The 17,039-nt window shown below is 41.3% G+C and overlaps 2 protein-coding genes across 6 annotated transcripts in view; one reads left to right on the forward strand and one right to left on the reverse strand.

The window, feature by feature from the left end:
• The first annotated feature begins 2,013 nt into the window (after positions 1 to 2,013).
• Positions 2,014 to 12,384, forward strand: MED28 (mediator complex subunit 28). The gene is made up of 4 exons (XM_019962037.2): positions 2,014 to 2,198; positions 5,250 to 5,316; positions 6,033 to 6,145; positions 7,414 to 12,384. Exons 1-4 carry the CDS (start codon positions 2,040 to 2,042, stop codon positions 7,609 to 7,611), a joined length of 537 nt encoding a protein of 178 aa, XP_019817596.2. The 5' UTR covers positions 2,014 to 2,039; the 3' UTR covers positions 7,612 to 12,384.
• Positions 8,835 to 17,039, reverse strand: part of FAM184B (family with sequence similarity 184 member B) — a 125,414-nt gene continuing 117,209 nt past the window's right edge. For 4 of the 5 annotated variants that reach the window (XM_070791211.1, XM_070791209.1, XM_019962492.2 and 1 more), the window contains 3 exons: positions 16,920 to 17,024; positions 15,961 to 16,160; positions 8,835 to 13,955 (listed from right to left, as the gene is read on the reverse strand). In XM_070791211.1, the coding sequence (XP_070647312.1) occupies positions 13,862 to 13,955; positions 15,961 to 16,160; positions 16,920 to 17,024 (399 nt within the window). In that variant the 3' untranslated portion in view covers positions 8,835 to 13,861. Of the gene's footprint in view, positions 13,956 to 15,960; positions 16,161 to 16,919; positions 17,025 to 17,039 lie in introns of those variants that run through there. The other variant, XM_070791213.1, reaches the window with a different exon arrangement.

A 17,039-nucleotide genomic window follows, 5' to 3' on the forward strand; every position in this document is an offset into this window, starting at 1 on the left:
TTTTCTAATGAGTTGGCTCATCGCATCAGGTGGCCAAGTATTGGAGCTTCGGCATCAGATCTGCCAGTGAATATTCAGGGTTAATTTCCTTTAGGATTGACTGGTTTGATCTTGCTGTCCAAGGGAGCAACCACAGTTCAAACTCATCAAATCTTGAGTGCTCTGCCTTCTTTATATTATGTAAATGGGTATAATGTGTCTAAACTGGCTTATAGAAAGGGATATGCATAGCCATGTTAATAACATGAATTTAAATTTGATTAAAATTAGGAATAGTGTGTAAACAGGTTTCTCTGGGCATCCATGTCCAGAAGCTACTTGAGCAGGAAAGATGGAAATGATGAAGGGGAACTACTGGCTTGTGAAAGTAAAAACATTTAGATTTCTTCTATGTGATTCAGAAGACCAAGTTGGGATTTGATAGAATCCTGTCAAAGGCTTTTTATAAATAAAAGAATATAAATTAAAAAACAGAATTTTTGTTAATACAACTTTTTATAAATTAAAAAAAAAAAAAGAACTCTTGTTGTTTACTAGTGTGTGGGATACAAACAGAATGACCATATTCCTGGATTCCTGTGCTTACCTAATCTGGCTGAGATGAAATTTAGTTCTCATTGCTGGTGCATCTGGCTACCAAATATTCAGAAAACCTCGGCAGATCCATAAAACTTCAGAGACAGGTGGTGTAATCTGCATCTGAATCACTAAGGACAAGGCATGGCTTGATAGGCGTGGCTTCAGACAGCAGCAAATCCAAGAGAGAAGTGGTTTAGAACACAATAGTGTTAAAAGATAGCCGAAGTTAAGAAATCTAGACTTCAAGTAGCCCTAATGGCCATTGGAAACCCAAGAGTAAAATGCAAAATGTTTCCATTCTATTTTTGGTTTTATAAAATGGTTACATTTTAAGTTAGAACATTAGTTATCATATAATAGGCTTATTTTTACACCAATATATATTTTTAAAGTCTCCGTTTTAATGCTTACCTTTTAATAGGTAAATATTGACCAATATACCTCATGTAAACAAAAACATCTGGAGTCCTCAAAAATTTTAGGATTGTGCCTTGCTATGCCAAGCTGCTTTAGTCTTGTCCGACTCTTTGTCACCCCATGGGCTGTAGCCCGCCAGGCGTGTCTATCCATGGGGATTCTCCAGGCAAGACTACTGGAGTGGGTTGCCATGCTCCAGGGAGTCATCCCCTTACTGAGCTTTAGTTTCCTTCTTGACAATTATCTCTACATGATATCACTCTATATATGTACATGCTTATCCGTCTCTCTCCCACAAAGCAACGGTAAAGTCTCCGAAAGCAGAAAGTTGGGGTGATTACTGTAACCCCCAGATCATTAAATAGAACCTGATTCACAGATGACTCAACAAATGAACTGGATAACCATAAAGTTAAATATAGTGAAAAAGTATTTAGCTTCTGAAAAGATGAATAAGCAAATGTTTAAAAAAAACTAGCATAGTGACTTTATTTAATGTAACCATAAATATCTAAAGCAAATAGCGCCCAGCACATAGACAGGGGGGTCTCAACAATGTTAAGTCGTTTTGTTACCTGTATCTCCCCAGAAGGAATTCAGGGGATATTTTTCCAGTTTATTCCCCCTACATCCCCAGTGACTGGATTAGTAAGTGGCACACAGTGAAACTCAATAAATGTCTGAGGGATGAATGCGCACCTCCCTTCTACCAATGGGTAAAACTGAGCCCAGAGAAAGCGCCAGGGCCAAAGCAATTTCAGGAGTTGAGAGCGAAGGCGGGACTGGTACAGGAATACCTGACTCCGCAGGAGGACGCGCTCCGCTGTACTTACTGATTCTCCTCTCCACACAACTATGTTAAATCCTACCCTTCAATTCCCAAGGTTAAAGTAAAAGCCAGGTTGCCTGTGAGGCTGGAAACAAAGCACCAAACGAACGGTTTCCCGGGCATCCAACAGACGCCAACACGCCCCGACACTGTCGCATGACCAGTTACGTCACGTGACCAGCGGAACATAGCTCCAGGCACCGCCATTTTGAAAATGGCGGCTCCACTGGGCGGCATGTTCTCTGGACAGCCACCCGGACCTCCACAACCTCCGCCTGGGCTCTTGGGCCAGGCTTCGCTTCTTCAGGCCACGCCAGGCGTTCCGAGAACTTCTAACAGTACCTTGGTGGACGAGTTGGAGTCATCTTTCGAGGTAAGATGAGACGTGGGCGTTTGTGTTCCCAGCCTCCCCGCCCCCGAAAGGCATGCTGCGCGTGCGCAGGTTATCTGTTTCAGCGATATCTCCACCCGCTTACAAATAAGGAAACCGGGTTCAGAGAGCGTAGGTCACTTGCTTTAGTCCGGCCACATCGAGTCGTGGCCGGAATTCTCCTCTAGTAGGCTGCCTGGAGAATCCCATGGACAGAGGAACCTGGCAGGCTACGTGTCCACAGGGTCGCACAGAGTCGGACAATACTGAAGCGACTTAGCACGCAAGCTCAGGCTGGCGAATATGCGTCACCTTGACGTTTCTGGAGGCACGCAGACTGGAAGTTTGTCTGTACCCAATCGGGGGACCCTTCTTGGTTCTCAATAGGTTCTTCCTGTCTCACTCCATCCTTGGTCCCGTCCTTGAGTATCCTTTCCTGCGTTCCTGCGTGTTACGTGCTCATCCTCTCTAGACTGCAGTGTCCATCATTATGTCCTGTGTCCTTTCCATTGGGCTCCACCCTTAAAGGGTCCTGACATAGTGGGTCTCTTGGAGCTGATATGGAGTTATTTAAAAGTTACATTAGGGGAGGTTGGTACTAAGGACCGAGGGAGGAGGAGGAAAGCTGGGGGGTAAAGAGAGAGAGGCAGAGGTGACCCAGACTTTGAGTTTTGCTGAAATTCATGTTCACTTTGGTTGCATATGACAAGTTTTAAGTCAGAATAGTAATAGATGGTGTGTCATCCAAATATTGCCCCAAATGGTAATTATATAAATATGTAATGTTTCCTCCCTCCCACATCCATATACAACTACAACTTGGATATAGTTGGGGTCATCAGTGCCTCACCAGCCTGGGAGATTTTTCTCTTTCTTTTTTTAAATTGAAGTATAATCAACATATACTAGTTTCAGATGTACAACACAATTGGATATTTGTATGTATTACAGTGATCACCACAGTAAGTCTAGTTAATATCTGTCACCATACATAGTTACAAAAATTTTTTTTAATTACTCTGTACATCCCATACCCATGATTTGTTTATCTATTTTTAAAGATTTATTTGTTCGTTTATGACTTCACAGGGTCTCCTCAGGTCTTCATTGCTTCGCACAGCCTTTTCCAGTTGTGGGGAGCAGGGGCTGCTCTCTAGTTGGGGTGTGCAAACTTCTCATTGCTGTGGTTTCTCTTACTGTGGAGCACCGGTTCTAGGCCTGCGTGCTTGAGTAGATGGGGTGCATGGGCTCAGTAGTTGTGGCGCACAGGCTTAGGTGTCCCATGGCACTTGGGACCTTCCCAGACCAGAGCTCAGACCCATGTCCCCCAGATTGGCAGGTGAATTCTTTACCACTGAGCCAGGAGGGAAATCCCCATGACTTAAATTTATAACTGGAAGTTCCTGCCTTTTAGCTTTCACCCATTTCACTTATCTCATCACCTGTCTCTGGCAACCACCAATCTGTTCTGTATATCTATGAGCTTGGTTTTATTGGTGGTGGTGGTGGTGGTGGTGGTGTTTTTACGGTCCATATATAAGTGAGATCATACAGTATTTGTTTTTCTCCAGCTGACTTACACCCTCGAGGTCCATCCATGTCACAAATGGCAAGATTGGGTCCTTTTTTATGACTGAATGATATTTCAGTGTGTATGCCATAACTTCTTTGCTCATTCATCCATTGATGGACACTTGGGTCGTTTCTATATGTCTCGGCTATTGTGAATAAATACTGCAATGAACATGGGATACAGATACCTTTTTAAGTTAGTGTTTTTATTTTCATCAGCTAAATATTCGTATGTGTATTATGTTTTATTTATCTATTTATTTATTTATATTTTTTAAAAGGGACAGAGGAAACTAAAATTCCTGAGATGAATTTTCCTCCCGTCCTCTCTGGTGGCTTTGCTGACTCTGAAGGAGCAGCCCCAGCTTTCTTTGCCAGCTTGTGACTGGCTGGCTTCCTGGATGAGATGTTTTCCAGTAGCCACACGTTTCACAAAGCAGGTGCATGCCTGCTACATCCCAAATCCAGTCAGTAGGGGTCACCTTTCAAAGTAATACACAGAATGGGCAGTCTGTTTTTCCAATTTCTTGATTGTTAGAGGATTTTCCCTGGAGAAATCCTTTGATTTTTCTGAAGGGTAACTGCAGGCAGGGGAAAGGCTCTCACATTTGGTTGATGGCCTAAATTTGAACCTAGACTTGCCTGCCTCACACCTGCACCTAGTGTAATATGCTTACTAGCAAACTAGGTCCGTGCTTTCCTGAGGTTTGAGATTTCTCTTCCTCAGCCCCCTATCCCCACCCCAGCTCCCATCTGGTTCTCTTTTTGGCCTTTCTGTACTGTGATGGCCCTTCTTTGTCCATTTCCTGAGAGTTACCCTTCCACAGAACTCCTGTGCGCCTAGATCCATGTTTCTTTACTGGGACTTGTTTGTTCATATAACACCACTTTCTCTTAGGCTGTCCAATCAGTCAGTAACATGTATTTATTGAGCATCCACATTGTGCCAAACAGTAAGACAGGCAAAATTCCCAGCTGCTAGTGAGGCACAGCTAATAATGAACTGAGAGAATGGCACAATATCAGTTAACCAAGTTAAAAACAATAAAGCAGTGCTTGAGGTTGGAGCATGAGCAGGAGGGACACCATTTTGAAAGAGTAGACAGGGATAGCCTCTGAGAAGGTGACAATTGATGTGATTCCTGGATGTGTGATGATACGTGTCATGTAAGCATCAGAGGGAGGGGCTACAAATGGGACTGGAGTAGGGATCCAGACCTTTGTGTGGAATGAGATAGCCGGGAAAGGAGCAGCAGTGGGAGAGAGACCAGATAGGGGTGCCTGCAAATACCGGCTTCCTCTGTGGGCCCGATCTCAGTTTACCAAGTTTCTTCATTGATACAATGTCTTGTCATTTGGTATGCAAACCCAGAAGCTGTCAACTAATTGAAGGACATCAGGAGAAGTTATTTCTTACTCTAGAGTAAGATTCTTGATGTGTGAATGACATTTTTTTTCTTTTGTGATATTTTGATCACACAGGCTTGCTTTGCTTCTCTGGTGAGTCAAGATTATGTCAATGGTACAGATCAGGAAGAAATTCGAACTGGTAAGAATTCCCTCATTGCTGATTTTACATTTGGTATGTTTCAATCCTGCTGTATCCTGAGAGAACTTTTCCAGGAATAAGATTTGTGTAGTCAGTCTATATACTGCTGATTTTTGTTCATGTCACTCATAATGAACCACTTAAAATGAATGAGCTTTTCATGTTGATACCAAGACAGAGAAGGTCAATAGTGTGTACTGCTTTTAAAGAACTGAGTTTTGTGCTTCCCCCTCCTCGTCCCAAGTTCTGTCCCCAGAGACGTACTTTTGATGTCTTTGTACTGTGTTTTAAATGTTTAATTTCAACTGGAAATCGTGATGTTAACACATTACTGACCAGAGGGTTTCACAGAAATGAATGTGTGTGGCTGGTGTTTTGTTATGTAAGCGAAGACTGAAACATCTCTGGTCAATAACATTTGGGTAACAAAAGACATTTATATGTCCCTGGTCAATGGGTTGTTAATTGCCGGATCTCTGCACTGTCTTTCTTTGGAAGAACTTTGTACTGTTGGTAGGTCTCTTATTCACTTGATAAATGCACGGATTATCTGCTATTTAATGTTGGTTACATAGGAGGTTGGTGGTCAATATTATTGCTGTGAGCAAGATTAGAACCCCTGATCCCATCTGATATTCTGACTGTTCATTTATGAGAGAGATATGTGTGTCTAGTGTTTTTCTTAATTTAATATTTTGGTCTTGTTTTTTTTTAAGGTGTTGACCAGTGTATCCAGAAATTCCTGGATATTGCAAGACAGACAGAATGTTTTTTCCTACAAAAAAGATTGCAGTTATCTGTCCAGAAACCAGAGCAAGTTATCAAAGAGGTATAAGCTCAGCTTTCTTCTCAAGTTTAAGGAAGAACAAATGTTGTCAAAATTCCATTTACACTTAAACTGAGGTGTTCCATTTGCCAACTAGTTACAGTGGGGCTTCATAGCTTGAGTGTAAAATGTTGGTTGTCAGTGTTCATGACAACCTGGACCTTAGGGGTGGGGGTGGAAAGCAGGGCTTCAAACAGAACAGCCTTTATTTGTTTCATACGTTAGTTTCTGTGGAAGATTTTTCTTTAAAAAAAAAAGTTCTACTGCTTGAAAATGTTGAGAAGCCATTAATGTAGATGATAAGCTCATGTTGGACAGAAACTAGTCTGTGTCCCTGGTGCCTTATATACAGGAAGGATTCTAGGCAATTTTGTTCAAGGAATCAAAAAGTCAGTGTTCGTTCCAGGCTCCTTGAAACTCAAGACTTCATTTATCTCAGTTGTTTGAAACCAGAATCTTGGAAATATATTGAGGTTGTCATTAATGGCATTTTGTGGGTTGGGCCAGGGTCTGCTCCCTGCAGTGTGGAAGAGAAGAATCTTCTTGCCCCAAACAGCAGTTCCTTCAATGGAAAAAACTAAATTAGAATCATTATTTTCTAATAATTTTTAAAGTAACTTCTCCCACAAGCTGAGCAATCAGTCAGAATGTTTTTATTCTTTGATACCAGCTATTAAGAAGGTGAATGGTAAGAAGATGATATTCCTGTAATTCACCATATGAAATCATTTCCTGATTTGAATACCTGAGTGATACGTATGTTCAAGGCCAGGTCTTAATACAGAATTTTAATACTGTTATTCATTAAAAAAAACTCTTAAAAATTAGGGTTTACTACTTCATAATCTGAAATGATAGAATGGTAGCTGTGAATTCTTTTAAAACAGTTAATATGTGTTTCAGATCCTCAAGTGTTTAGATTCTTCTCACAGTAGGCTTTGGATATAGAAATGTTGGGTGCCCAGAGGCCAGGATAAAAAAGAGACTGATTTTTTTTTTGGCTGCCCTTTGGTACTTTGGAATTTTGTGACTTGTTGTATTACTTATTAAAAGAACATGAATTAGAAGTAACTCAGTGTTAAGCAGGCATCTTTCGTGGAAAGAGTTGCTTTGGGTTATTCAATTATGCAGCTAAGCAGAGTAATCGGCCTAGTATGGCTTAGTTGATTCTGTTTTGAATTTACTTCTTAGCGCTGTTAACTAATCAGGAATTACATTCATTTTTCATGAGTTTGCTCTGACTTTATTGCTTTGATTGCTTTCATTTGTAGGATGTCTCAGAACTAAGGAATGAATTACAGCGAAAGGATGCTCTGGTCCAGAAGCACTTGACAAAACTAAGACATTGGCAGCAGGTGCTGGAGGACATCAACATGCAGCACAAAAAGCCAGCCGACATCCCCCAGGGCTCCCTGGCCTACCTTGAGCAGGCGTCTGCAAATATCCCTGCACCAATGAAGCAAACCTGAGGAAAGGCACCCGAACACTAGCTGGTGCCAGAGTCAGCCCAAACACTATTTCACTAAACATCTCTTCTTGTAGACTTGACATTTTGGGAGAACTCGTTGCCAGAGAATGAGATGATTTTTGTTTTGTGCTCTCACCTAAAATTTGCCCCCTATTTTTGTAAGTGTTATTTCTTGAGTACTTTATAAAATGCTTATTGCTGTGGTAAACCAAGTATATTGTCTTTAGCAAAGTTTAAGACTGTTAGTGTGATGCTGTTTACAGATTTCTTTTATGTTGTTTTTTTTTAATGCTTGCTTTTATATTGTTTTTATTTTTGTATGACTCAATCTCTCTGTATTTCCAGTTTTAGATTAGTTTGTATGATATGATCTGAGCGCATATCAGATGATGAGGATTTTGGTTGTAGGCTTTTGTGATAATTTACTGTTCAATGGCAGTATATAAAAATATGCAACTTTTCTGTTTTTCAAGACTTTGAACTACCTCAAGAAGAGGAGTCTAATGCACAGTGTAAAACTTCCAGAGCCTCACAGTGAGAATATTTTATAAATAGATCAGAAGAGGAAGAGGATTATAATATCGTAGCTTAGTGTAGTGACTGTTACTGTACTGCAGTAACCTAATGCTTTAGAAATCCGGTAGTATCCTTAAATTAATGTTGACTTTTATTTGGGGTAAGTTTATCTTTTGTGTAGTGTTTATTTACCTTTGGGGTGCAGTGGTGGGAGCAGTGATAATGCCAGTGATGTTCACTTCTGCAATAATGAATCAGTTTAACACAGTGGACCCTGCTCTCAACAGAGGCATTGGTGAATATGAACTTGCTGTGATCATCTCTTGAGTTTTAAGTTTTGTGTGTTCTGCTCTTTTGGAGCAGATTTTTTTATTAACAAAGGTTCTTGCTAATGGTGTTGATTCCAAAGGACTAGGACCTTGAAGTGGGAGGTGGGCTGCAGGGTGCATAGGAGACTCGGTGTTGGGAAGATACCTAACCCTCTGTTGGCCACAAAGGCCATCTCAGTTTCTCTGTTGAACTGTTGTTGAGAAATACAAACCAGCATTGTGCCCTGTCTCCTTAGATAAGGCTTTCCTTTCTCTGTCGTTTACAGTCCCTCATTAGATTACACCCCATCACCCACAACCCGTGCAGCACTGTCTTCTGAACAGGCAGTACTTCTGTGACTCAATGTCTTGGCTGACTTTGTTTTCTCTGGTCTTGAAGGCCCCGCCCCACCCACCTTGACATCCACTCAAGTTTCCGTCTGGCCTGGATGCCACCTGGTCTCCACAGCCTCTGAAGGCCCTCCATCACATCCCCAGGACACAGGACCTCTTGTTTCTTCTGCCAGCGTTGCTTGGTTCTCCCTCTGGGGTTAGTGATCTGTCTCTTTGTTCTCATGAAAAGTAGGCATTATTCCCCTCTGAATATAGAGGGACCATGTGTTATTTTTTATACGTAGTACTTGTTTTCCTGTGCTTTCGTGTATGGTACATAGCCTGAGGCCAATGAATTCCTTCAGTCAGAGTGTAAAGGTAAAGCTTTTAAAAGTTGTTTTTAATCACATTATCTGATTTCAAGGTTGTTAACCTGATCACCTTATGCCAGTCAGAAACTCTGATTGGCAGCTTTAGATTTCTTGATTAAAAACCTAACCGATAACATTTTAGACATTCTTTCAGTAATGAAGAGGTTCTTAGTGAAAAGTTCAGAAACTGTTCTATTTGGTCCTTACTAAAAATATTTTGAATTAATGTGTGTACCAGTTATTACGATTTCTTTACTAAATTCAAAAAGTTTTCTGTCAATAACATTTCACTAAATATCTTTTTCATTTTTCGTGATGTATTTTGCTGGTCACCTAACACAGAATACCCTCTAGGATGCTGCCTCCTTCGAGCAGAAAATAATGAGGTATCAGCTGGGATTTCTCTCACCTTCTCTCAAGGGATGACAGACCCACCCACATTTTGAGGGCATCTTTATTCCCTTCCTGTTCTATCTGCTGAAGCATTTACACTGTGTAAGACAAGGCTTTCCTCAAGTGATTTAACCCGTTGGGGGCTCTGGTCTGCAGGTCACTCCCTGCAGCTCAGTGTTCTTGGTCTCCCATCTTCAGCATTCCCTTCGTGATACTTGAGCACCACCCGGTTGCCTGGCCCCTCATTCGGTCTCCAGCTCCTCCACATACTCGCACCTGCTTCACTTTGACACTTGATCATCTTTTTTTGAACTCATTCTCTTTAACACATCTTAACTTTTCTCTTTCCTCTTCTGCCCAGCCTATAAATGTCGACATTCCTAAGGGTTTGGTCACGGGCCTCTGGAGGCCACGAAGGAGCCCTGCTCAGTTTTCTCAAAGGCCTTGCTCTTCCCGGATATGACAGGCGTGGTGGGGTAGTGGAGCCACGTTATTTCTGCCCAACACAGACTTCTTTAATGGGCAGTCAGTCCTTGCTCTGAAGCTCCTCAGCCTGACCAAGGCTTTTTCTCCTAACTCTCCTGCTATCTAAGCTTCTTGCCCAAATCTTCTTGGCTCTCTCTACAGGTGTCAACTCTGTATCAAAATATGAAGCCTTTTCCTGCCTCCTGCCTCCTCCCCTTAATTCGACACAGGTGTTTCTCCTGAGACACGGGGAGACTTGGCCCTGACATCAGACACTGATTCAGCACTGCTGGGCTGTGTTATTCTCCTGTGAGACAGAAGCAGTCTAAGGGAACCAGCCTCCTAGACAAAGCTGCTCTGAGACCATGTTAGAGTAAAACAAACCACTTCACAACTCTGTATAAGCACAGGAAAAAAGAAGGGTCACACTGCCACCCCTCAAATACCAAACATTGTCCTGGCTTAAAAACAAAGTGACTGCAACTTTATTTTTTAACCATTTGCAGCCATTTATCTCTAGTCGGCCTTCACTGTTGTTGTTCAGTGGCTAAGTCATGTCCAACTCTTTGCAACCCCATGGACTGCAGCATACCAGGCTTGCTTGTTCTTCACTATCTCCTGGAGTTTGCTCAAACTCCTGTCCATTGAGTTGATGATGCCATCCAACCATCTCATCCTCTGTCATCCCTTTCTCCTCCTGCCTTCACTCTTTCCCAGCATCAGGGTCTTTTCCAATGAGTCAGATATTCACATTAGGTGGCCAAAGTATTGGAGTTTCAACTTCAGCATCAGTCCTTCCAATGAATAATCAGGGTTGATTTCCTTTAGGATTGATTGGTTTGATCTCCTTGCTGTCGAGGAGACTCTCAAAAGTCTTCTCCAGCACCAAACTTTGAAAGCATCAATTCTTTAGCACACAGCTCTCTTTATGGTCCAGCTCTCACATCTGTATATGACTACTGGAGTAAGATAAGATCCAGTCATAGAGTTTCCTCTGCTTTCTGACAGCATCCAATTTGGAATGAAGCCCTGCTCTTTTAGAATCTCCTTGAAATTATCCAGTGCCAAAATCTTACAATAGGATCTTTCTGAAACACTTTCTGAGAAGCCCCATGATTTTTCATGATGGACATTCTCTCTCTGTTCCAACAAATAAAAAACCCAACTCATTCAACTATAGCTAGGTTTCTGGTGGTCTTTGCTCCTCCAGCTGTCTCAGTGTATGCCTCCTGGAGGGCCTGACTGACATGTTGCTGTGAGCACAGTCTGAGAGAATCGACAGCGGGGGAGGCTGGAGACTGGCTCACTCACTGTCCAACTGGCAGGAAGATCCATCCTGAGTGGGATGTGAGTTCGTTACCAGCACAAGAGGGTGGCCTCATTGAGGATTTTACCAGTGCTTCCCTGGGCAAGTTTCCCAGTGGAAGGGAACTTTTGTCAGTGCACAGATTCAATGTTGCATATAAGAACGGTGGAATTGGCTGGTTAACACTCCACTGTCTTGACTCAGCAAAGGGACAATGACAGAATAACTGTTTAATACTCAAAGGCCTCTATGAGTTCCTGGAGCATCTTTGGTTTTCCCCTGCAGGGGGAGAACAGACAGCTGAGGAGCTAGTTGGAGGCAGCAGATCAAAACCAGCGTTGCACCTTGGGGATGATGGTGGAGATTAGTGCTCTTCTTAGAAACCTGAAGGATGCTAGGAAACTGGTCCCAGTCATAGCTCTGTTTACTTTTCCAGACTTGCCCTTGCAGAATCCAGGCAGAGGCTGGAGACCGAGTATGTAGCAAGTAGCCTCAGTTGCACCTGCTGTTGCACTGATACTGGAGCACTAAGGGCTCAGGTGTGCAGTGTGCAGCTGCTGGTTGCACAGCTTCACTCTTTTCTCCCCCAGCTAAGAAGCAGTTGGCAACTGGGAAATGTTCCTTTCCAGGTTTGTTCCAGGAATACATTAATTCCTCCTCTCTGTTATAATATAGCCTAAAGAGATACCCTGTTTTTCCTCCTACGTCAATTCTGAATCAGTTCATTTCTCTTCATGTCTGCTGTTAACCTCCAAGTCATCCCCATTATCTCTAATATTATCTATCAATATTATCTAGGGTACAGAGAGGTAGAATTTCATTCCCTGCTGGTGAAGGTGTAAATTGCTAGAAATTTTTGGTAATTTGGTAGTATTACACAGAAAGCCTAGGCATATCCTTTGATGCTTTATTTCAATACTCAAGGAATATATCCTAAAGAAAAAATGATAGATGCATGCCAAGATGTACTTAGCAAAGATAATTATTTGTGTATAATCTTAAAATTTAGCATGATCTTTTAGTCACATGCAACGAGTTAAAACTGATGTGGGGACTCAATAAAATTCTATCTCTGTAGCATATGTTATGCTGAATTAAATAGCCTCCTTTGTTAGTCATCATGGGAAAATACTTCAACAAAAATAGAACTACCTGTATGTACTCTTTTTAAAACACAAAACACTATTCTATAATGTTCACTTTAAGCATGAAATAAAACTAAAAAATACTTGATACTGAAAAGTAACAGGACATGTTACACGGACGGAAACAAGTATATGCATTTAAAAAAAGTATGTTATTGGGCTACATGTTTTAATTAGGTAGTAAATTTACTTTCAAATTGTGAATCTGAGTTGTAATTGCATTTCTCTCAAAATGACCCAAGTGCATGAGCAGCTACATTTTATTGGAGATGATCTGACTGAGGTTAATGTGAACTCCCTGTTTCCAAGTTCAGCCTTTGTATAATTTCACCTCTGAAAAATCAATACAAGTCACAACCATTTTTATTGCCCAGTTTAAAGTTTTATTCAAAGAGCAAAGATTTGACAGTGCATGGAATAGACAACTGTTTATAGGCCACCTGCTGGGCCAGCACCAAAGGATTGAGGATATATTTTTCCCACTGAAAGTTGTATTGAGTTTGTTAAATTGCAGTGCTCCATCAGAGGATCAGACAACTCAGCATGGACTGACAGCAAGGTCAGCACTGAACGGCCATTCCCAGTTCCCTTTAATCTACTGAGCATCCATGCGATGGGGAAACAACACACCACGAGGCAAGACTATAGGTTCAGTAGGTCTTTGACTTCAAAGAACAGATAATCTAGAAACTGTCACAATCCAGCTGATGCCACAGTCGTTGAGGTTGAGATGTATGACAGGGTCAGGCTCCGTTATTCACAGAAAAATCCTGGCAAAGCTTAATTACAATTCATGATTAGAATTATTACCCATATTTTGTTTAAACCTCAAAAAGCCCCTTTGAGGTAGGTGTTACACCCTCTGTAATCTTCATATCCTGGACCTAGGAAGTCAAAATATTTGATCCAACTATGCCAATGTCTGCTATAGTCCATTACTAGTAGTTTGGTTTGGTTTTTAAAAACTGGCTTTCCTGGTTATTCTGAGCTTTGTTTTATTCCCCTTCCTATTGAGGTTACGTGTGCATTTTGGAGTTATTTACATAGAAACACTTTAAAGTGAAGATCCTGGGAAAAATGAAACCACTTTCAAAGTAGACCATGGAAATCACAAAGTCTGATATTCCACAAGGTGGTGTGCAATCTTATGGACACTAGAAATATCATGTACAGGTCATCAGTAACATTAATGATATTTCCCTCTGGGTGCTTTCTGACAACACTGGCTTGTTTCATCTTATTATCACAATGAAACAGTATGAAATGTTAATGTAAGAATTTGTTTTAGCTATATATGTAAATCATATTACAAGCAAGTTATTTGGTTGGTTGGCTTTTTAGTTCATTCCTTCAGTCAGGTGTTTCAAAAGAAATGTTTTTCAAATATCCTCTTTATGCGATCCCAAGGATCAGTTTAGAAGGAAAAGTATTTGGTAAACCATTCCTGGTGTGCTGAACCTTGCTTCTGTTGGGCTTCTTTGGGTTGGGCTGTATCATCATCTTGTGTCCTAAAAACAAACAAGTTTTCTTAGATGGTTTTGAAAATTATTCAGTAAACAACTTAATATGCCATCATCTTTTCAGGGAAAGATAACTACCACTTTACTCTTAAAAAGATATAGAATGTGATGGGTTGATACTGGTAGCTAGAAACAAGTTGTGAAGGATGAAGATGAGGAGAGAGCATCTAATTCCATTGTGGAAACAATGCTCTCCATTATTTCACTTAAAATGAATGAGGCATATTTTGCAACATTTACTATTTAAAAGAAAAAAAATATATATAGGCTGAGCTGGGTCTTGGTTGCTGATGGGGGCCTTCTTTAGTTGTGGCAAGCGGGGCTACTCTGTAGTTGCAGCGTGCGGGCTTCTCACTGCAGTGGCTTCTCTTGTGGTGCTCGGGCTTAGCTGCCTCATGGCATGTGGAATCTTCCCAGACCAGGAACCGAACCCGTGTCTCCTGCACTGGCAGGTGGGCTCAACCTCTGGCTCCCAGAGAAGTCCGAAACATTTACTATTTATTTCAGGCACAAATTAAATAATAAACCCCTTTCAAAAAAAAGTAAAAGAAGAAATGGTTAATGAATATAAAATTACACTTATGGCCTCTTCAAAAGTTACCTAATGTGCTCTGGCCTTTCAGTGAGGCTGTGAAATTAGTCTAATAAACTGAAAAAGAGAGATGATAAGTAAGTACAGTGTGTACCTATCTGAAAAGTCTCTATCTGTACTTGTGAAGCTTCTTATAAAACAGTGGGAACACAGCTTTAGAAAGGTGTGTGATAATGAGATGAACAGTGGCCAGGATCAGGCTGGCTCTGGCTCTGGCAGTTAATAGACCATGTGCTTGGGATTCTAGGCCTCAGTGTCCTCAGCTTCGAAACAAAGGGCTGGACTTGCTCAATGACTGGCAGGGGGTCCTTCCAGCTCCACATTCATTTTTGTTCATAGTCTTGGGCAGGCAGGGCCTTTGGAAAAGGAACATTTCAGAAGAGGCCTCTTCTGAAAAGCAAACTCAAGAGTCCATAATTCAAGATTTAGCTCTGAACAAAAATTGGGCAAGAAGGAAAATCAATAATAGGGGAAATCACACATTTCTGGAAGAGAAGCATGCTGTAAGGGTTTCTGGAAAACAAAGCAGTATCAGAGAGCACCATACGTGATCAACCAAACCCACAGATTAAGAATAAAATTACAAGATTATATAATGAATATTGAGAAATAACCTTTTAATAATAGTGGGAAATTGCTGAATAGTTCTATGCCAAGTCTTGTGCTGAGCATGTTCTATGGATTAATTCCTTTAGTTTCACATGAATCTGAAGAGGTAAGTGGTATATTATCTTCATTTTAGAGGTGAGGAAACAGAGATGTCAAGTGAGCTGCCCAAAGCCACACAAGCTAAGAATGAGGAGGACCAGAATTTGAATCCAGACTCAAGGCCGGATGATGACAGCCCATTGTTTGTGTGAACCACTCTGAAGTCATTGGCTAAGTGATTCAGTGTCCCCTGTCTACTCATCCATGGAAAAGAAAAAAAAAAAAAAAAGGTTTTCTGGAATTTGTTATCAGGAATAGTATCTCTTCTAAAGAATGACCTATTTCCCTTCTCATAGATAATCTTTCTTTTTGGCTGAGTTGCAATTTGTCCAAGGCAAGGCTTGTTTTGTTATTCTTTGTATCAGCCCAAATGCTGGGTATTTAACAGGTGCCAGAAAGGAATTCTAATTTCCCTCTTGTCTACAGAAAAATGGAATAATAGCTTTGGCCCTCTGCGTGCATGCTGAGTCACTTCAGTAGTGTCTGACTCTTTGCAACCCATGTATTATAGTCTGCCAGCCTCCTCTGTCCATGGGATAATCCAGGCAAGAATGCTGGAGTGGGTTGCCATGCCCTTCTCCAGGAGATCTTCCCAAACCCAGGGATCAACCCCACCTCTCTTACGTCTCCTGCATTGGCAGGAAGGTTCTTTGCCACTAGCACCACCTGGGAAGCCCAGCTCTGGCCCCCTACCTTGTGGCAGTTTGCACATCTAGAGATGGCGTGGGTTTGTAGGGCCGGCCACAGCTGGGACCTGGGTCCAAGCTGGGTGACTTAGTTATCGGAGGGGCATTGATCCTGGAGCTCAGGTCACCACTCAGAAAGTTCTTAGCATAGGAAGCGAGGTTTGGCACACTGACCACTCGGCTGGGCACTTCCTCCATCTTCTTTTTCTGTTGGTATTAAAAGAAAGGCCTGTTAGTGCCACCTAAAAGAAGCATTATTGTAAAAGTAGGTAAGCCTGCCATGCCAGAATTATGTGAGCCAGAGACAATACTTTTATTTATATATTGCATGTTGTTGTGCTTTAAAAAAGGCTCACAATCTCTATCCAAAACTTCTGGCAGCAAATGTATGTTTTCATTTAAAGTTTTTAGATTTTAAAAGGCACCCTCAGCAGAAGCTGGCCCACGCTGTCCTCAAATACATTAATATTTCTGGAGTGAACCTTACATTTTGTCACATGAAGAGGGATATATAAAAATAAATGAGCTCACATGAATTCAACTGGAGGTAATGAATTACCAAAAAATAGAAACTTTTTAGTGCTTTAGGATTTTGTGATAGCAGATGAGAAATCTGGATGTGACTATTCTCACTGTAATACATTGCAAAAATATAAAAGGAAAAAAAAGGTGAAGTGAAGGATTCTTGCCCTTCTCCTTCCTATCACCAAGATATAGCCACTATTAGTAGTGACACATGTATAAAAAGTTTGGAAAATGTAAAAAACTCATAAAAATTATACATAATCTGCCTTGTCAGATATAAACAGTTTGCTAGTAATTTGTACTATCTCCTGAGGGTCTTATTTTCAATGAATATTTCTCTAAATGAATGCTAGACTGTTGATAAATAAGCTACCATTATCTTTGGGGAAAATGAAGCCAGCAGAATTCTGTGATGCATTGGAACCAGTAGGACCAATTTACCTTCATGGAAGGGGTCAAATACCCTGGGTGAGGATTGAAAGAGAAGGATCGATTCCGATGGGACATTGTGCTGGGGAACGCTGCATAGTGAAATCTTCTCTCCTCCTGGAAAAACAATAC

Source organism: Bos indicus, chromosome 6, assembly GCF_029378745.1.
Source record: "Bos indicus isolate NIAB-ARS_2022 breed Sahiwal x Tharparkar chromosome 6, NIAB-ARS_B.indTharparkar_mat_pri_1.0, whole genome shotgun sequence".
In the NCBI taxonomy this organism is placed as follows: Eukaryota; Metazoa; Chordata; class Mammalia; order Artiodactyla; family Bovidae; genus Bos; species Bos indicus.

What these genes read in the sequence shown, in the direction of transcription:
- MED28 (XM_019962037.2), top strand. Translation starts at nt 2,040, where the DNA reads ATGGCGGCTCCACTGGGCGGCATGTTCTCTGGACAGCCACCCGGACCT. An exon ending in AGTTGGAGTCATCTTTCGAG is followed by an intron (nt 2,199 to 5,249) that starts GTAAGATGAGAC and finishes TTGATCACACAG; the next exon opens with GCTTGCTTTGCTTCTCTGGT. An exon ending in CAGAGCAAGTTATCAAAGAG is followed by an intron (nt 6,146 to 7,413) that starts GTATAAGCTCAG and finishes TTTCATTTGTAG; the next exon opens with GATGTCTCAGAACTAAGGAA.